The sequence below is a fragment of the Rhinoraja longicauda genome, chromosome 37 (assembly GCF_053455715.1).
Source record: "Rhinoraja longicauda isolate Sanriku21f chromosome 37, sRhiLon1.1, whole genome shotgun sequence".
In the NCBI taxonomy this organism is placed as follows: domain Eukaryota; kingdom Metazoa; phylum Chordata; class Chondrichthyes; order Rajiformes; family Arhynchobatidae; genus Rhinoraja; species Rhinoraja longicauda.
In genome coordinates this window covers 13,190,346-13,211,746 of record NC_135989.1, presented here as the reverse complement: position 1 = coordinate 13,211,746, position 21,401 = coordinate 13,190,346, and the positions used below count along the sequence as shown (strand labels likewise).

Genomic DNA, 21,401 nt, shown 5'->3' with positions numbered 1-21,401 from the left:
GTCACCTTCAAATCTTTAGATGGAGAGAGGGGGGAGGGCTGAGAAACCACGCTGAAAGTTGAAAGTGTAACCATCTTCATTTTGGACAGGATTCCTCAACCTGCCCGATTAATCTAGGCAGCAGGTTTTCAGGGTTCAACCTAGGCCAGATCTCGAGGCAATTGGCTGACCGTTTAGCTAAGCGCCCCCTCCCACCCACCCACGACCCATGGAATTGTGCAACATTTAAACTTTAGCAGGAGCCTGCCCCCTCCCCCTCCTCTCCCTCATTCCCATCTTGAAGACTCACTGATGCAGAATAAATAGGTTCTTTGTTGTTGTTGCTGCTTCTGATGCTGTTTGTGTGTGCGCGCGCGTGCGTGTGTGTCAAGTCGCCAGGTCACTTTCCATTCTGCAATTCACGAGTCGCTCTAGGTTGAACCCTGGATTCTGACACCTCCTGGTGGGATCGTTGTCGCCATTAGGCCGACTCCAGGGAAGAGCCAGCCTCGACATCGTGGCTGGCGGCCTCGAAGCCCGGCTCTACGTTCAGTACGTCCGACTCCAGGTTGAGCCCTGTGGTGTCCGAGATAAAGGAGTGGTAGGCGTCCCCTTCCATCTTCAGCAGCTTCAGCTTGGGGATCCAGCTCTTGCGGACCACGCGACGGGCGTTGGTGCACATGTCCGCCGCAATGGCGTTCATCTCGCTCTCCTTGAAGTTGGGGGCGAAGTTCTGGCAGTAGACTGCGGATTAAACAGCAACAACGTTAGAGCAAAGCAGCTGAATGGATGGCGCCACTTGAAGATCATACCGCAGAGAGAGACACACACACACAAAGTACTGGAGTAACTCAGCGGGTCAGGCAGCATCGCCGCAGAAAAGGAACAGGTGACGTTTCTGGTCGGGACCCTTCATCAGATGTTCTGACTCAAAAATTTAAGAGAGCTCTTGGGGCTAACAGAAACAAGTGATATGGGGAAAAGCAGGAATAGAGTACTGATTCTGTATGATCAGCCATGATCATATTGAATAGCGGAGCTGGCTCGAAGGGCTGAATGGCCTACTCTCTTGCTATTGAGGATGTGCAGCTTAGGTTTATTAGGTTAATTCCCGGAATGGCGGGACAGTCATATGTTGAAAGACTGGAGCGACTAGGCTTGTATACACTGGAATTTAGAAGGATGAGAGTGGATCTTATCGAAACGTATAAGATTATTAAGGGGTTGGACACGTTAGAGGCAGGAAACATGTTCCCAATGTTGGGGGAGTCCAGAACAAGGGGCCACAGTTTAAGAATAAGGGGTAGGCCATTTAGAACTGAGACGAGGAAAAACTTTTTCAGTCAGAGAGTTGTGAATCTGTGGAATTCTCTGCCTCAGAAGGCAGTGGAGGTCAATTCTCTGAATGCATTCAAGAGAGAGCTAGATAGAGCTCTTAAGGATAGCGGAGTCAGGGGGTATGGGGAGAAGGCAGGAACGGGGTACTGATTGAGAATGATCAGCCATGATCACATTGAATGGCGGTGCTGGCTCGAAGGGCCGAATGGCCTACTCCTGCACCTACTTTCTATCCCGGCTTCACGTTCCACTCCAGCGAGTTCAACATTAAAATTCGACATTGTATAGGAAGGAATTGCTTATGCTCTCCTCTCCCATCGGGGCAAAAGGTATAGAAGAGTGAAAACGCACACCTCCAGATTCAGGGACAGTTTCTTCCCAGCTGTTATCAGGCAACTGAACCATCCTACCACAACCAGAGAGCAGTGCTGAACTACTATCTGTCTCCTTGGTGACCCTCGAACTATCCTTGATCAGACTTTGCTGGATTTACCTTGCACTAAATGTTATTTGCTTATCATGTATCTATACACTTTAAATGCATTGGTTATATTCATGTAATGTCTTTCTGATGACAAAAGCTTTTCACTGTACCTCGGTACTTGTGACAATAAACTGGTTTGTACCAAAGAGAGAGAGAGAGAGAGAGAGAGACAAAGTGCTGGAGTAACTCAGCGGGGGTCAGGCAGCATCTCCGGAGAAAAGAAACAGGTGACGTTTCTGGTCGGAATCCTTCTTTTTCCTAACTTGTCCCGTTTCTCCAGGGATGCTGCCTGGCCCGCTTCTCCAGCACTCTGTCTCTATATAAACCTACATTACCACAACACTCAGGAAGTGCAGCACTATCGAGCTACCATTTTCTTCGATTAAGCGTTACACAGAGAACTAATTTGCTCTCTCGGGTGAGCATAAAAGATTCCATGGCACAGTGTCAACTCTTGCTGGGATACAGATCTGGGAGGTTGATGGCCCTTCTACGTTGAGTGACCATTCTCCATGTGCGAGAGGCACAGAGGGTAGCACAGTGACGTTGTGACACAGAGTTGCTGTCTTCCAGCGCCAGAGACCCAGGTTCGATCCTGACTAAGGGGGCTGTCTGTACAGAGTTTGTACGTTCTCCCTGTGCTCGCATGGGTTTTCTCCGGTTTCCTTCCGCACTCCAAAGACGTACAGGTTTGTAGGCTAATTGGCTTTGGCAAGTTGTAAAATTGTCCCTAGTATGTATGTGTAGGTTAGTGTATGGAGGTGATCGCAGGTCGACATGGACCAGTGAGCCGGAGGGCCTCTTTCCACGCTGTATGTCTAAAGTAAAATAAAGACAGGCAAGGGATTACAGACAAATGTAACCATGCCAACCAAGATGTCCCATCTACGCTCGTCCCACCAGCCCACATTTGGCCATATCCCACTAAACCTTTCCTCTCAAAGTACTGTAGACAATAGACAACAGGTGCAGGAGGAGGCCATTCGGTCTTCGTAGCTTATATGCGTCTTGAATACAGATAAGGGACTGAACTGGAGTATAAATGTACCTTTCCAAATGTCGTTTAAATGTTGTTATGGTAGTGGAACATCCGTATTGTTATGCCACCTTAGGACATAATATGATTAACCCTCAATTGTCTTAACTCCAAAGCATACAAATTAAACGTTTTATTTGTTTGCATTAGAACAAACCTCACCCCAGAAGTTTGCCTAGCCAATCGCTTCTGGACCAATCCCAACATTCTTTCGCAAGCAAAGTGATCAAAATGATCACTCCTGGTGCAGGATCGCCAACACACTGCACAATTGTAACAACAACTCTCCATTTCTTCACAGAGAGGCAAACCTTTGTCTTTTAACACACACAAGAACACCTAGATCCCTCTTCACTCCACCGTGTAATCTCCCTCCTTTTGGTTTAGTTTAGAGATACAGCATGAAAACAGGCCCTTCAGCACAGTAACGATCAATCACCTGCTCACACTAGTTCTATGTCATCCCCCTTTCTCATTCATTCCCTGCACACTAGGTGGCAATTTTTTACAAGAGGCCAATTAACCTACAAACCCGCACGTCTTCGGGATGTGGGAGGAAACTGGAGAACCTGGAGGAAAAACTCGGGGTCAAACTCGGGGTCAAACTCAATAGACAATAGGTGCAGGAGGAGGCCATTCAGCCCTTCGAGCCAGCACCACCATTCAATGTGATCATGGCTGAACATTCTCAATCAGTACCCCGTTCCTGCCTTCTCCCCATACCCCCTGTCTCCGCCATCCTTAAGAGCTCTATCTAGCTCTCTCTTGAATGCATTCAGAGAATTGGCCTCCACTGCCTTCCGAGGCAGAGAATTCCACAGATTCACAACTCTCTGACTGAAAAGGTTTTTCCTCATCTCAGTTCTAAATGGCCTACCCCTTATTCTTAAACTGTGGCCCCTTGTTCTGGACTCCCCCAACATTGGGAACATGTTTCCTGCCTCTAACGTGTCCAACCCCTTAATAATCTTATACGTTTCGATAAGATCTCCTCTCATCCTTCTAAATTCCAGTGTATACAAGCCTAGTCGCTCCAGTCTTTCAACATACGACAGTCCCGCCATTCCGGGAATTAACCTAGTAAACCTACGCTGCACGCCCTCAATAGCAAGAATATCTTTCCTCAAATTTGGAGACCAAAACTGCACACAGACAGCAGCTGAGGTTGGGATTGAACTGGGACTCTGGCGTTGTGAGGCAGTAGCTCCACAGCCCCGCCCTGTACAGTTACCAGTCTGCCCTTCGATTCCTCTTTCTGAAGTGCAATGTATGACCTCTCACTTCTCCACATTGAACTTCGTCGCCAAGTTTCTCGCCCACGCACTGAACCTATTTATATACCATTGCAGAGTTCAAATATCCTCATCGCAGCACGCTTGGATTTCATGCACTCCACCACTTCCTTCAAGTCAGCAATATAAATAGTAAAAAATTGAAGCCTTGAATAATTGACGTTTACTAGGATGTTGCCAGGACTCAAGGGCCCCAAGTTATGGAGAGAGGTTGAATAGTCGAGGACTCTATTCAGACTCTGAAGAAGGGTATCGACCCAAAACGTCACCCATTCCTTCTCTCCAGAGATGCTGCCTGACCCGTTGAGTTACTCCAGCATTTTGGGTCTATCTTCAGTGTAAACCAGCATCTGCAGTTCCTTGTGTTGGAAGGAATTGCAGATGCTGGTTTAAACCAAAGATAGACACAAAATGCTGGAGTAACTCTGCGGGACAGTCTGAAAAAGGGTCTCCACCCGAAACGTCACCCATTCCTTCTCTCCAGAGATTTAAATTTAGAGATACAGCGCAGAAACAGGCCCTTCGGCCCACCGAGTGCGTGCCGCCCAGCGATCCCCGCACATTAACACCATCCTACACCCACTAGGGACAATTTTTTAAAAACATTTGCCCAGCCAATTAACCTACAAACGTCTACGTCTTTGGAGTGTGGGAGGAAACCGAAGATCTCGGAGAAAACCCACGCAGGTCACAGGGAGAACGTACAAACGCCATACAGACAGCACCCGTAGTCAGGATCGAACCCAAGTCTCCGGCGCTGCATTCGCTGTAAGGCAGCAACTCTACCGCTGCGCCATTGTGCCTGATGCTGCCATCATGGCAGTCTCAAGTGTGTAGAGTTTGCACCCACGGTACTCACTTTTTACAGCATTGAGAACCCGACTGTCCAAAGGCTTCCGGCTCGGATCATTTGTGGAGGAGCGGATTCCGGTGCCGCAGCTGTTTGCCAGCGTGTTCCTGTGGTGGGAGAGGAAACGATTGGAAAGTCAAATCATTCCACAATATATATTGCTTTACACTGCAGGGCTCCTTCAGAAGATTTCGTTTGGTTTAGTTTTGGAGATACAGCGCAGAAACCGGCCCTTCGACCCAACAAGGTACGGACCGACCAGCAATCCCGCACATTACCACTGCCCTACACACACCTGGGACAGTTTTTTACATTTATACCCAGCCAATTAACCTACAAACCTGTATGTTTTTGGAGTGTGGGAGGAAACCGAAGATCTTGGAGAAAACCCACGCAGGTCACGGGGAGAACGTACAAACTCCGTACAGACAGCACCCATAGTCGGGATGGAACCCGGGTCTCCTGCGCTACCACCGCGCCACCAAGATGCTGACATTTTGATGCCTTTTCTTCTGGAGAAATTGGGATGAAACTGCTTCCATATTCCCTGTTGGTGACTTTTATTCGCGTAGACATAGGGATGAAATTGCCATGATATTCCCAGTCGCCTTCCTTCTCCCTCCTTTCCATCCATGAAAGTGCCGGCTTGTGTCAGGAACTAGTTTCAAGGGATATGCTTGCACCTCCTGCACTCAAAGTCATTGTCTGCTAAATGCAACATTTGCAAGTGCAAGGGAAACGTCAATGGCAACTGATAAATATGCTGAACAAAGTATGGAGGCATAGTTCTATAATTGAACCAGTAGGCCAGGCATGTGGATTATTGATCCATAGACATGACGCAATGAGCTGGAAATTTATTCACAAAATGCTGGAGTAACTCAGCAGGTCAGGCAGCATCTCAGGAGAGAAGGAATGGGCGACGTTTCGGGTCGAGACCCTTCTTCAGACTGATGTCAGGAGGGCGGGACAAAGGAAGGATATAGGTGGAGACAGGAAGATAGTGGGAGATCTGGGAAGGGGGAGGGGAAGAGAGGGACAGAGGAACTATCTAAAGTTGGAGAAGTCGAGGAATTTCAATTAATGGTATACAAAAAACAAGTCAGTATTAGTGACCACTAGTTACAGTAAGAAGGGTCTCGACCCGAAACGCCACCCATTCCTTCTCTCCTGAGATGCTGCCTGACCTGCTGAGTTACTCCAGCATTTTGTGAAATAAATACCTTTGATTTGTACCAGCATTGCAGTTATTTTCTTACACTAGTTACAGTAATGTAAAACTCACAATGGGAGCGACCATTATGGAACAAAACTTCTTAACTCATCTGACTTCAGACCCACAATGGTGAATCAGTTTTATTTGTATACATGATCATGATCAGCCATGATCACGGTGAATGTCGGTGCTGGCTCGAAAGGCAAAATGGCCTACTCCTGCACCTCTTGTCTATTGTCTATTTCTGAAAGGGTCTATCAAGCCCTTCCGTTCAAGGATAACTAGCAATTGAAAATAAAAGTTAGCCTTCTTAAAAATACCCCTGAAATTAAAGTGGCCTTTTCAGTGTGATTTGAGATCTTTAGTCTTTCGTATGTAGTAAGGAAGTGCAGATGCTGGTTTATACCAACGGTAGACTCAAAGTGCAGGGTCAGGCAGCATCTCTGGAGAAAGAGATGGGTGATATTTCCAGTCGGAACCCTTCTTCAGACTGAAGAAGGGTATCGACCCGAAACATCACCTCTTTCTTTTCTCCAGAGATGCAGTCTGGCCCGCTGAGTAACTCCACTACTTACCGGTCAAAGAAGGAAGCGAGCAGCCTTCGGAGCAAGACTTTGTGGCGGGTTCCCGCACAGACGTGGCAATTCATTAACTGGGCTCGAGTGATGAACACGCTGGTCCCTGCCACATACAGAAACACAACAACACAGTCAGCAAGGCCAGGCATAAGCAGGTCTGCGAGGGCAGATGGCAGTGGAAGATGTTGCCGAGAGGGAACAGCACCTGGAAGGAGGACTGTACCTGTTACAAGCTCCAGCTTCTCTGTGGGATCACCTTCCGCGTAGAGCTTGGGGTGACACCGGTTTCCGATCTGGGTGATCAGTTCGGCCGGCAACGACGCCAGGTCCCTCCTCATCCTGACCCTCGACCGGGCATCTGTAGTCAGGTGGTCGGGCAACGCGTCAACCCGCTCGGTCGCTGGCAAGAAAGCAACAAAATAAACCTGCCGATTAACAACCACAGGATCGATAACTTGGCCGGTTAGCTTCCTAGGTCCACTCTGGTACTTATGCTCCACTCGATCAAGCCTCTTCCTACTTCTCTCACTTTGTTTCCCTTTCCCCGACACTCAGTCTGAAGAAGGATCTCGAACCAAAACGTCACCTATTCCTTTTCTCCAGAGATGTTGCCAGACCCGCGGAGTTACTCCAGCATTTTGTGTCCGTCACCCATTAACTTATTTCTCATTAAAGGCCTAAATGCCTTTCACCTCAACCCCATCATGTCCCATTACAACCGTTGTTGGATGGAGAATCACTCAAACCCCCCGCTGCAATTATGAATGTATGAATGACTGATGTGCCACCAACATGCTACCTGGTGTGACTTAGTTCTAATCTCCCTCAGCTTGGGCATTTGCCACCTATACGCTCACAAAATAACAAATAGGGCGGCACGGTGGTGCAGCGGTAGAGTTGCTGCCTTACAGCAAATGCAGTGCCAGAGACTCAGTTTCGATCCTGACTACGGGCGCTGTCTGTATGGAGTTTGTACGTTCTCCCCGTGACCTGCGTGGGTTTTCCTCCCAGATCTTCAGTTTCCTCCCACACTCCAAAGACGTACAGGTATGTAGGTTAATTGGCTGGGTAAAATGTAAAAATTGTCCCTAGTGGGTGTAGGATAGTGTTAATGTGCGGGGATCGCTGGGCGGCACGGACCCGGTGGGCCGAAGGGCCTTTTTTCTGCGCTGTATCTCTAAATCTAAAATCAAACAATATGGAAACTCCCCTTCTGGAGAAAACAACCCGGCCTTGTACATAATCTGTGCATAATTATGTTCTGTGCGTTGTCTGAATCCATGTGCCTGTAATGCTACAGCAACCATTTCATTGCACCCGTACCTCATAGTACTTGTGCAAGACATCAAACTGGACCTGACATAATGGGCAGATATGTAGTACTAAAGGCATGCCGAGTTTCATCTGATGTTGACAGAAAGAGTCATTAAACCAAGGCTGTTCTACTCTGAAGAAGGGTCTCGACCCAAAATGTCACCCATTCCTTCTGTCCAGAGATGCTGCCTGCCCTGTTGAGTCCCTCCCACATTGTGTTGCTTTTCCACTTTCTACTGTAGGGGGACATTAAATATTCCGTGGCTCTATCATCCAACATTTACCTCCCGCCCAATATCAAACGCAAAAAAACAAATCTCTTGCTATTTGTGGGAGTTTACTGCGCACAAGCCGGTCTCTGCACTGTAGACTGAGCAACAGTGGGGTGGCACAGGGGAGGAGTAGGTTATTGCCGCTGCCTCACAGCGCCGGGGAACCAAGTTCAATCCCGACATTGGGTGCTGTCTGTGCGGAGTTTGCAGAAAACTCCCTGTGACCGTGCGGGTCTCCTCCGGGTGCCCAGGATTCCTCCCACATCCCAAAGACGTGCGGGTTTGCAGGTTAACTGGCCTCTGTAAAAAAATGTCCCATCGTGGACGAGAAAGTGGAATAACATAGAACTAGCGTGAAAGTGTGATCAATGGTCGGCATCAATGGTAGGAAAGAACTGCAGATGCTAGTTTAAGCCGAAGATAGACGCAAAATGCTGGAGTAACTCACGGGGACAGGCAGCATCTCTGGAGAGAAGGAACGGGTGACGTTTCGGGTCGAGACCCTCCTTCAGACTGAAGAAGTTACTTCAGCATTTTGTGTCTATCTTGCATTTCTTCTCTGGTCTACTCGCATCATGCATCAGTGCCCTGGTTGCAGCATTTCCTTCTACAATAATTTGATACAGAGCAGAAGTGGCTACTTGTTCTTCCTGGTTGATGGAGGAAATGCTCAGCCTTTCGGGCACCCCCCTTGCCCCCACTCCAATGTCTGAAGAAGGGTCTCGACCCGAAACGTCGCCCATTCCTTCTCTCCCGAGATGCTGCCTGACCTGCTGAGTTACTCCAGCATTTTGTGAATTAATACCATCGATTTGTACCAGCATCTGCAGTTATTTTCTTATACTTCAATGTACCTCTGTAGCGTGATCCAAGCCAGATTCTCTTTGGGCGTGGCTTACCTGGCTGTCCTACGTTCATCATGCTGTACATTGTGTACATGTTACAGATTTGCCTGTAGTGCTCCTCAGTCATGTCTTCATTGCCCTCCTCCTCCTCGTCCTCCTCGTTCTGGTAGGAGTTGGGGCTGTCGCTGGTGTAGGCGCTGGAGGTGCCGGGGCTGGTGCGGTCCACGCTGCCCGCACAGCTCTGCTGCCGCCCCGCGTGGGAAACCCGCTGGTGCTTGGAGCCCGCGCTGCCGTTGCCTTCCCGCGGCCCACTGTCCCACAGCCGCTTGCCGATGGGGGTGAACTGGACCGAGTCAGACTCGACCTGCTCCGTCTTGACCCGCGACACCAGGGAGAGGGGAGTGGCCGCCAGGGAGCGGGGCGGCTGGGCGGGGCTGGGGGGCTCCGACGCCGTCTCCTCCATCTGCAGCCCCTGCGAGTCGCACTGCGGCGAGCTGACCTTCAGGCAGAACTCCGTCTCCTTGTCCATGATCTGCTGGATCTGCAGGAAGCCGGCCGTGTACATCAGGAGGAACTGGTCGCCCATGTTCATGCTGAGCCTGCCCGTGTAGCAGAAGGTCAGGATCTGCTGGAAGGACTGCTGCTGGACGGCCGTGGGAAGCTCGAAGCTCGTGCAGTTATTGGAGCTGAAGAGATCCCGGAAGTAGGAGCTGCTGGCTGCCAGGACTGCACGGTGGGCCTTGAAAGTCTGTCCCTTGACGACAATGGAAACATCACAGTACAAGCCCTGCAGCCGCTGCTCGTTCAGACATTCCAGGATGTTGTTCCCAAAGTTCGGAATCTCCATTTGCAGGGTCTGAGCCATGATGTCCACTCAGCACGCTGCTGTACCTGCCAGGTTCAAAGAGGAGATTTAGTTTTTAGTTTTAGTGATACGGTCTGGAAACTGGCCCTTCGGCCCACCAAGTCCGCACCAACCAGCGATCCCTGCACATTAACACAATCCTACACACGCTCGGGACAATTTTTACATTTGTACCGAAACCAATTAACCGATAAACCTATACGTCTTTCGAGTGTCGGAGGAAACCAAAGATCTCGGAGAAAACCCACGCAGTCACGGGAAGAATGTTCAAACTCCGTACAGACAACCCTCGTGGTCCGGATTCGAACCTGGGTCCCGGACACTGTACGGCAGCAGCTCTACCCACTGTGCTGCCGTGCAAAAATGGAAGCATTGGAACATGGAAGCTCACAAATATAACACGTCCATTATCCCCATTTTTTGTTGTTTTCATCATATATTATGGCCAGGAACGTCGGGCTTCAAGTCTCACTTTGAAACATAATAATATTTGGGCGGCACGGTGGTAGAGTAGAGTTGCTGCCTTACAGCGTCAGAGACCCAGGTTCCATCCTGACCACGGGTGCTTGCCTGTATGGAGTTTGTTCGTTCTCCCCGCGACCTGCGTGGGTTGTCTCCGGTTTCCTCCCGCAGTCCAAAGACGCACAAATTTGTAGACGCACAAATTTGTAGGTTAACTTGCTTGGTGTAATTGTACATTGACCCCAGTGTGTGTGACCCTAGTGCTAGTGTACGGGGATCGATGGTCGGCACGGACTCAGTGGGCCGAGCGGCCAGTTTCCCTGCTGTATCTCTAAATTAAACAATTCCTGTGCCAATAGCCAAGCATTGCTCCATTGTTGGGAGAAAGATCTTTTAGACTTTTAGAGAAACATGGAAACAAGCCCTTCGGCCCACCGAGTCCATGCTGACCAACAATTCCTCCGTACACTGGCAATATCCTACACACACTAGACACAATTTACAATTTTACCGAAGCCAATTGACCTACGATCCTGTACGTCTTTGGAATGCGAGAGGAAACCGGAGAAAACCGACGCAGGTCACGGGGAGAACGCACAAGCTCCACACAGACAGCACCCGTAGTCAGTATCGAACCCGGGTCTCTGGCGCTGTGTCGCAGCAACTCTACCGCTGCGTCACCCTCTTTCTTTTGAAAGAGTTCTTAAATCAAGGTGAATGCAAAAGATTTCAGGGAACTATCTGAATAACAGGAGAAGATGCAACCGCCACTGTTCCTCCCTGATATCTACCTCTCTACCAGCACGACTTCACAAAAGGTGAACTTGGTTGTTAACACGATTAAATGTAAATGCCTGTGCAATGACAATAATGTCATCCCTACGGAAAGGAAGCACAGCCAAATCTAACCCTTCCATAGAAGAATATTATAAGAAAATAACTGCAGATGCTGGTACAAATCTATTTATTCACAAAATGCTGGAGTAACTCAGCAGGTCAGGCAGCATCTCGGGAGAGAAGGAATGGGTGACGTTTCGGGTCGAGACCCTTCTTCAGAGTGTATCAATGGATTCCCAGCAAGAGTCAAGCTAAAACCGCGTGATAAAAACACAAAGTGCTGGAGTAACGCAGCGGGTCAGGTAACATTCCTGGAGAACATGGATAGGTGACAAATTAGGTCGAGACTTTTCTACAGACAGATTTAGGGTGGGGGGGCAAGAAAGTGGGAAGAGAGGAGGGCAGGACAAAGCCTGGCAGGTAATAGGTGAACAAAGGTGATGGGGGATTGATAATTGGGTGGTTGGACAAAGGCCTGGAATGAGGAAATGGAAAGTGCAAGACAAAAGGGTTGAAGTGTTGCAAATTGTGAAGCCAGAGAAAGGAATGTAGAGGAGGGGGATGGGGAGAAATATGTTCGAGTCCAGGTGGGGCACAAAGGAGAGGAGAAAGAAAGGGGGATATTGAGGGGAGAAAGAGAGTGGGAGGGGAGGCTTGTTGGAGGTTACCCAAAACAATTTTTGAGATTATGCTAGAACTATGCACAATGCCAATTTGACCACAACTGTGTTCTGATGCAGTTTTGGTCACCACATTATATGAAGAACGTGAAAGTGCTAGTGACGCTGCAGAAGAGATTTATGATGATGTTGCCACTATTGGAAAAAGTGTGTAGGGAGGTTAGATATATCATGGAGACACGAGGAACTGCAGATATCATGACTGTTTTCTTTAGAATAGAGAAGGCCGAAACGGAATGATAGTCTACTGTGCAAAATTAATTTTAGGGCCTTGGATAGATGAAGTGGGAAAAGCTCATTTCTTTTAGCAGCAATGTCAAAATTCAGGTGGCGTGGAATTAAAATAGTAGTGGCAGAATTATTGAGACAAAGAAAAGTTCTCTCTCATTAGGCAGTAGAAATATGGAACTTGCCAAAGAGGCAGCAAGGCTCAACACATTTTAAAGTAGTTGGATAAGCAGTGATCTATTGACCAAGAACATTGTGCTGGAAAGGAGACCGAGTACTGGAGTAACTCAGCGGGCCAGGCATCATCTCATGGGAATATGGATGTGATGCTTCGGGTCGAGACTCCTCTTCAGGTTGGAAAGTGAGCTTAAGGTCTCTTTCAAGTGGTATGGACATGGTCCAAACAGCTAACTTTATGCGACCATCTTGAATCTATGTTGAAAGACTGGAGCGACTGGGCTTGTATACTCTGGAATTTAGAAGGATGAGAGGGGATCTTATTGAAACATATAAGATTATTAAGGGAGGCAAGAAAAATGTTCCCCATGTTGGGGGAGTCCCGAACCAGGGGCCACAGTTTAAGAATAAGGGGTAGGCCATTTAGAACAGAGAGTTGTGAAGTTGTGGAACGCTCTGCCTCAGAAGGCAGTGGAGGCCAATTCACTGGATGCTTTCAAGAGAGAGTTAGATAGAGCTCTTAATAATAGCAGAGTCAAGGGATATGGAGAGAAGGCAGGTATGGGGTACTGATTGTGGATGATCAGCCATGATCATGGTGAATGGCGGTGCTGGCTCGAAGGGCTGACTCCTGCACCTATTGTCCATCTCCTCTTGGGCCATACAACCCGTACCATATGTTAATCCAATCTCTTCATGTCTCTGGGCGAGAGGGGGTGGGAAGGAGGGGGTCTGTTAGCTGGGAAATCCTGGGCTCCCCCCTCGGTTGGGTGCCTGTTGAAAATCCAACACCTCACGTGGTACTTCCTTCCACGTCACAGCACGAGAAATTGAATGCTCACTACGGAGAAGAGTGGCTCCAAACACTCAGAAGGGTCTTGACCCGAAACGTCACCCATTCCTTCTCTCCAGAGATGCTGCCTGTCCCGCTGAGTTACTCCAGCATTTTGTGTCTTTCTTCTCTGCCACTGATCTCTGCTCCTTACTTAGTGGCCTCAATGAACAAGCAGTCACAACCTGCTATAAAGATCCTGTAATGGATCAGATCAAGATTTACATTGTGGGGGTATAATGCTGAAGTTACTAAAAGAGCTAACAACATGGCCTGAACTAATATTGTAGAGATGAGAGTTCAAATCCTAGCACTACAGCTCAGAGAGTCTTACAGCATGGAAACAGGCCCTTCAGCCGAACTTGCCCACACTGACCAACATGTTCCACCTGCCTAACTTTGGCCCATCTCCCTCCAAACCTGTCCAATCCATGTACCTGTCTAAATGTTTCTTAAACGTTGTGATAGTCCCTGCCGCTACTACTTCCAGCTCGTTCCATACACCCACCACCCTTTGTGTGAAAAAGTTACCCCTCAGGTTCCTACTAAATCTTTCACCCCTCACCTTAAACCTATATCCCCTGGTTCTCGATTATCCTGACAAATCCCCACAGCTGGGGGAATTAAATAAATAGGAGATGAAAATGCTCATCAGTAACAGTACTGAATTGCAAAAATACTGAATGTACCTGGTTTGGTCATGTCTTTTAGAGAAGCAAAAGTGTTGTCCTTACACAATCTAACTCCAGATCTACAGAAAAGTTGGCCGGCTCGAACTGCTCTCTGAAATGCCCACAGACCACTTAGTTGAAGGGATATTAGAGAACAATGTGAAATGCTGAATCTTGCCACCAACACCCACATCTAAAGAATAAATATATCAGTAAAATCCTCAGTTTACCCCACAGTTAAAGTCTTGCATACAAATATACACTAGGTGGCAGAGGCTGGGAGACAGAAGCCAGTGGAATTGCACTCCCGCATGGGGTTAGAATCTTTGGAGATGCAATTGGGAAAACAAATAGGAAAAAACAAACTGCAAGATTGTTTTAAGAGACAAAAGGCTACAAAATAATTTTCAGTTGACAATACCATTACGATTTCTCCATTGCAAATAAACAACTAGGAGCATAATTTAAAACTAAGTATCAAGGCAAAGGGGGATATAATACTGACTGCAATAACCATTCAAGAAGCTTAATTTCAGTATAAAAGTTCAGACGGATTATATCTGCTTTGCTATCTTTGGTATGCCTCAATGCGAGGAGGTTTTCTGCTGTGAAACATCAAATGTTTAGTTCAAAGATAGACAAATTGCTGGAGTAACTCAGGACAGGCAGCATCTCTTGAGGGAGGAATGGGTGACATTTTGGGTCGAGACTGCAGTTCCTGCCTACACTAAAGGTTTAGTTCAGAGCTACTGCACGGAAACTGGCCCTTCGACCCACCGAATCCGCGCCGACCAGCAATCCCTGCACACTAACACTACCCTACACACACGAATAACAATTTAACCAAAGCCAATTAGTCTACAAACCTGTGCGTCGTTGGAGTGTGGGAGAAAACTGAAGCACCCAGAGAAAACCCATGCAGGTCAGGGCAGAATGTACAAACGTCGTACAGACAGTACCTGTAGTCAGAATCGAACCCGGGTCTCTGGCGCTGTAAGGCAGCAACTCTACTGTTGCGCCTCCGTGCCACCATCCCGTGGGTTTTCTCCGGGTGGTCCGGTTTCCTCCCACATCCCAAAGACGTGCGGGTTTGAAGGTTCATTAACCTTTGTCAATTGCCCCCCTTGTGTGTAAGGAGTGGATGTACAAGCGGGATAACATAGAACTAGTGTGAACAGGTGATCAATGGTCGAAGTGGACTCGGTGGGCTGAGGGGCCTGTTTCCACGTTGTATCTCTAAACTTAACTAAACATTACCAAACGTTGATCACCTATATGCAATTCAAGATCAGATGCTTAAATGAACCAGCAACATATTTCAATTCAATTCCAAGTTGACTCTCTGTATGCTGGTCCCAGAAGTGGATCTGCAATCACTCATTATAATCGCTGCACACTTTTAAACCTTTACCCCAACAGCAGCATTTCGTCACTAAACGCTTTTCCCTTTGTCCTGTACGTGTACTCTGCTCGATTGTAACCACGTATAGTCTCTCCGCTGACGGGTAGCGAGCAACAAAAAGCTTTGCACTGTACCTCGGTACACGCGACAATAAACTAAACGAAAACATCTATGCTGTGAGTTAGTTGGAGGCTGGGTATACTGTGGCGAGTAATTCATTTGCCTTCTCAAAACTGGAGCGACTAGGCTTGTATACACTGGAATTTAGAAGGATGTGACGGGATCTTATCGAAACGTATAAGATTATTAAGGGGTTGGACACGTTAGAGGCAGGAAACATGTTCCCAATGTTGGGGGAGTCCAGAACCAGGGGCCACAGTTTAAGAATAAGGGGTAGGCCATTTAGAACAGAGATGAGGAAAAACTTTTTTAGTCAGAGAGTTGTGAATCTGTGGAATTCTCTGCCTCAGAAGGCAGTGGAGGCCAATTCTCTGAATGCATTCAAGAGAGAGCTAGAGCTCTTAAGGATAGCGGAGTCAGGGGGTATGGGGAGAAGGCAGGAACGGGGTACTGATTGAGAATGATCAGCCATGATCACATTGAATGGCTGGCTCGAAGGGCCGAATGGCCTCCTCCTGCACCTATCGTCTATTGTCTAAAACATTTCTTCCATCAAACACAGATACAAATGAGGAGTGTGAAGAAGTACTCTGCATTTATCTGGACATGTGCAGCAAGAACAATATTCAAGTTGATCAACACCATCCAGGATCAAGTACCTTGACTGGCATCGCGTCCACCATTTTAAAGCACTCACTCTCTCCACCACCAGCACACTGGAGTATGTCTTGTCTTGAGGAAGAATGCATTGCTATTACTTGCCAAGGCATCCTCCAAACTTCCAAAGCAACCATACAACTTTCAACATAGGCTACACGCACTTGGGGCTACCATTACCTGAGAGTTATTGCCAATTCAGACAAAGAGCTGACTTGGAATTTTTCACAATTCTTTGTCATAGCTGGGACTAAGTCCTGCGAGTCCCTCGCATACATATCAGGTTCACAGGAAATCCTACAGTAAATGGGGCACACTGTCACCATCTCAAAGGCAATGAGGGATTGGCAATACAGCTGGCTTTGCCAACAACACTCTTGAACAAACTACTTGGGCTGCAGTGGCACAGCTGGCAGAGCTGCTGCCGCACAGCGTCAGAGACCCGGGTTCAATCCTGATCTCCGATGCCGTCTGTGTGGAGTTTGCACGTTCTCCCTGTGACTGCGTGGGTTTCCTCAGGTGTTCCGGTTTCCTACCGCATCCCAAAGACGTGCGGGTTTGTAGGTTAATAGGCCCTCTATAAATTGCCCCTGGATGTGAAAGTGGGATAACATAGAACCAGTGTGAAGATATAGACGCAAAATGCTGGAGTAACTCAGTGGGACAACTGAGTTACTCCAGCAATTGGGTCTACCTTTGGTTGAAACCCGCATCTACAGTTCCTTCGTACATATAGAACTAGTGTGAACAGGTGATCGATGGGGGGCGTAGACTCAGCGGGTTGAAAGGTCTGTTTCCATGCTGTATCTCTAAATTAAACTATTTCAATTAATTGGGGCATTCAAGTTCAGGGGCATGACCATGAAAACTGAAGCCAAGCATTTAGAAAAGGTAGGAAACATGGCTGAAAGCACAGTGCCATTGAAATATCGAATCCTCTTCCACAAATGAAATTAAAATTGAGATCATTGTAAATCTGACATGAATTGAGAATTAACAGTCTAAAGTGTGGGCAAAGCAGGTATATAGAGTAGGTGCTATGTTAGGCTCAGTCTCATGGGATAGCTCAAGGGGGAATGAATGGCTTTTTCTTAACTTTCTAGTCAAAATAGACAATAGGTGCAGGCGGAGGCCATTTGGCCCTTCGAGCCAGCACCGCCATTCAATGTGATCATGGCTGATCATTCTCAATCAGTACCCCATTCCTGCCTTCTCCCCATACCCCCGCTATCCTTAAGAGCTCTATCTAGCTCTCTCTTGAATGCATTCAGAGAATTGGCCTCCACTGCCTTCTGAGGCAGAGAATTCCACAGATTCACAACTCTGACTGAAAATGTTTTTCCTCATCTCAGTTCTAAATGGCCTACCCCTTATTCTTAAACTGTGGCCCCTTGTTCTGGACTCCCCCAACATGGGGAACATGTTTCCTGCCTCTAACGTGTCTAACCCTTAATAATTTATACGTTTCGATAAGATCTCCTCTCATCCTTCTAAATTCCAGTGTATACAAGCCTAATCGCTCCAGTCTTTCATTGCTCCACACAAATGATTTCTTCCAGCCTAACTTTAAATTTAATGGCCACAAATAGCTGGGTGCAGATTTCCCAAATCCACAACTGATTAGACAAAGATCTCAGATCTCATTCAAATTCCGTGGAATGGTGCAGGATTCTCGGGTGAATTAACACCATTCTACCAAAGTTTTCATTTTTCTTTTACTAATAACCCCATAGGTATTGCTTGACTCACACATTAAATATGGGATTTTTAAAACATAATACCATTTCCAAGGTTCATATCTTTTTTTTCATTTCACTGCATTTGAAATTAGTTTTGATTGGGACCCTGTCAAATCTCTCAGCATTACATTGCAAAACAACTTTTGCATGACATACAAAACAAATCTCTTAAAAGAGAAACATATCAGTTCAGGGTTACTCCAGCTTTATGCATCTAACATATCTGTCTGTTACATTGCAAAACTAAAGTACTGCAGATGTTGGGAAACTGAAATACAAGGTAGAAAATGCAAGAAATATGCAGTTGCAGAAAGAAAAAGACAAGGACTGATACCTCAGATTAAGAATAATAGAGTGATACAGCATGGAAACAGGCCCTTCAGCCCAACTTGCCCACACTAGCCAACATGTCCCAGCGACACTAGTCCCACCTGCCAGCATTTGGTCCATATCCTTCAAAACCTGTCCTATCCATGTACCTGTCTAACTGTTTCTTAAATGTTGGGATAGTCCCCGCCTCAACTACCTCCTCCGACAGCTTGTTCCATACACCCACCACCCTTTGTGTGAAAACGTTACCCCTCAGGTTTCTATTAAATCTTTTCCTTTTCACCTTAAACCTATACCCTCTGGTTCTCGATTCGCCCATTTTCCTTACCACCAATCTTTCCTCATTTGTCACATGCAAATCAAGTTATAACACTGAATTAGTAAATGACAAAGTATACTCACATTAAACAATCCATTCATTTCCTCAATCAAGTATTGAATATTTATAACTCGGAAAATGTTTTCTCAAAAGCAAATGTCCTACAATGACTAGACCTCAAGAAATAATGTAGTACTTTTACTTTAACGAGGGAGCGTGGTCTCATTTATCACATGCAAATCAAGTTACAGACAAGTTAGTGCCAATTCTAACTGGTGTTAAATACACTCACCAATCAAATTATAATTTCTGCTAACATTGAATTAGTAAATGACAAGGCATGCTCACATTAAACAATTCATTCATTTCCTCAATCAAGTATTAAAAATGTTATAACTCAGAAAATGTTTTCTCATAAGCAAATGTAAAATACAGTCCTACAATGACTAGACCTCAAGAAATAATGTAGTACTTTTACTTTTTTAAGGAGGGAGCGTAGTCTCATTTATCACATGCAAATCAAGTTACAGACAAGTTAGTGCCATTTCTAACTGGTGTTAAATACACTCACCAATCAAATTATAATTTCTGCTAACATTGAACTAGTAAATGACAAAGCATGCTCACACAGGAGCAGTTTTTCCATCATTTTGTGCTGGCTTGTCTATTATTTTCCCATTAAATGATTAAAGTACAGTGAGGGGGGGGGGGGGGCAAAGTTGTAGCCCCCGTGGTATTTTGTGTGTGGGGAGTGCAGGTGCAGTTTTACTGCAGCTTTGAAGTTTTGTTGCTGTCCGAAAGGGGCCCATCCCCCCACACAACACCACAAGCCCCAAACTCACACACACACACAAAGGGGACTGAATCCTCTTGACCTTTCTTGTAATACCAGCTTCTTCAATACCAGTCTTTTTTTTCTGAAATCATTTGAAAACTTGCTCATCATTCTACCTACACTTTCATCCAAATCATCATATCTCGGTCTCAAACACACACACAAAGATGGATGAATCTTTTTAATCTTTCTTACCATCTACAGCTTCTTCAATATCAGTTTTTTAAAAAAATCTTTTGAAAACTTGATTATCAGACTACCTACACTTTTACCCAAATCATCATATCTCAGTCAGTCCCAAACAAACACACAAAGGGGGACGAATCCTCTTGATCTCTCTTAAGATTCACAGCTTCTTCAACACCAGTTTTGAGTTAATCATTTGAAAACTTGATTATCATTCTACCTACACTTTTATCGAAATCATCATATCTCGGTCCCAAACACACACACGCACAAAAATGGGGCTGAATCTTGATCTTTATAAGATTCACAGCTTATTCAACACCAGTTTTTAGTTAAACATTTCAAAACTACCTACACTTTCATCCAAATCATCATATCTCAGTCTCAAACACACACACAAAGACGGATGAATCTTTTTAACCTTCTTCAACATCAGTTTTTAAAAAAAAATCATTTGAAAACTTGATTATCAGACTACCTACACTTTTATCCAAATCATCACATCTCAGTCAGTCCCAAACACACACACACACACAAAGGGGGCCGAATCCTCTTGATCTCTCTTAAGATTCACAGCTTCTTCAACACCAGTTAATCATTTGAAAACTTGATTATCATTCTCCCTACACTTTTATCCAAATCATCATATCTCGGTCCCAAACACACACACAAAAGTGGTCTGAATCTTGTTCTTTGTAAGATTCACAGCTTATTCAACACCAGTTTGAGTTAATCATTTGAAAACTTGATTATCATTCTCCCTACACTTTTATCCAAATCATTACATCTCGGTCCCACACAAACACACAAAGGGGGCTGAATCTTGATCTTTATCAGGTTTCACAGCTTATTCCACACCAGTTTTTAAGTTAAACATTTCAAAACTACCTACACTTTCTCTCCCGAGATGCTGCCTGACCTGCTGAGTTACTCCAGCATTTTGTGAATAAATACCGTCGCTTTGTACCAGCATCTGCAGTTATTCTCTTACACTTTGATCCAAACCACCATATCCCGGTGTCCCCCACCCCCCACACACACACCCACACACGCACACCCCCCCCCACACACACACACACACACACACACACACACACACACACACACACACACACACACACACACACACACACACACACACACACACACACACACACACACACACACACACACACACACACACAAAGGGGGTCGGACCGTGCAGAGGGGTGGGGAGTGAAGCGGCCCGAGGGGGGCCAGCTCAGGGTACGGTCCAGGGCTCCGGGAGTGGTGGGTGAGGGCCGGGGTGTGAGGGACTCACCGCACTCTCCTCTCCCAGTGTCCGCCAGCAGACTCTCATCAACAGCCGCCATTCATCGCCAGGATGGCGAGCGCCTAGCAACCGAGCACATCGAGCGGCGACCTTTCAACCCCAGGCGGCCGCAGCCGAGCTGCCGAGCGCATCGAGCGGCTGCCGAGTCCCGCCCCTCCCCTCCGCGGGAACGTCACTGACCCCGCCCCCTCCCACTCCCCCCCCCCGCGGGAACGTCATTGACTCCGCCCCTCGGGGACGTCACTCAGCCTCTCCCCGCGGGAACGTCACTGACCCCGCCCCCCGCGGGAACGTCACTGACCCCGCCCCTCCCCCCGCGGGAACGTCACTGACCCCGCCACCCTCGGGAACATCACTTACCCCGCCCCTTCCCCCCCGCGGAAACGTCATTGACTCCGCCCCTCCCCCCCGCAGTAACGTCACTGACCCCACCCCTCCCCACGGGAACGTCACTCAGCTCCGACCCGCCCCCCGCGGGAACGCCATTGACCCCGCCCCCTTCCCCTTCCCCTCTCTCCCCCGCGGGAACGTCAATGATGTCAGTG

At 47.1% G+C, this 21,401-nt stretch overlaps 1 protein-coding gene across 2 annotated transcripts; it reads right to left on the bottom strand.

The window, feature by feature from the left end:
* Window positions 1-268: 268 nt before the first annotated feature.
* On the bottom strand, window positions 269-20,993 carry nacc1b (nucleus accumbens associated 1, BEN and BTB (POZ) domain containing b). Of its 2 annotated transcripts, none has more exons than XM_078429320.1 (6): window positions 20,845-20,993; window positions 9,259-10,095; window positions 6,997-7,173; window positions 6,771-6,876; window positions 4,989-5,086; window positions 269-723 (listed from the first exon to the last, which is right to left on the bottom strand). In XM_078429320.1, exons 2-6 carry the CDS (start codon window positions 10,067-10,069, stop codon window positions 461-463), a joined length of 1,455 nt encoding a protein of 484 aa, XP_078285446.1. In that variant the 5' UTR covers window positions 10,070-10,095; window positions 20,845-20,993; the 3' UTR covers window positions 269-460. The 2 variants fall into 2 exon arrangements, with proteins under 2 accessions (XP_078285446.1, XP_078285447.1); XM_078429321.1 differs by lacking the exon at window positions 20,845-20,993 and adding an exon at window positions 13,975-13,995.
* Window positions 20,994-21,401: the final 408 nt, after the last annotated feature.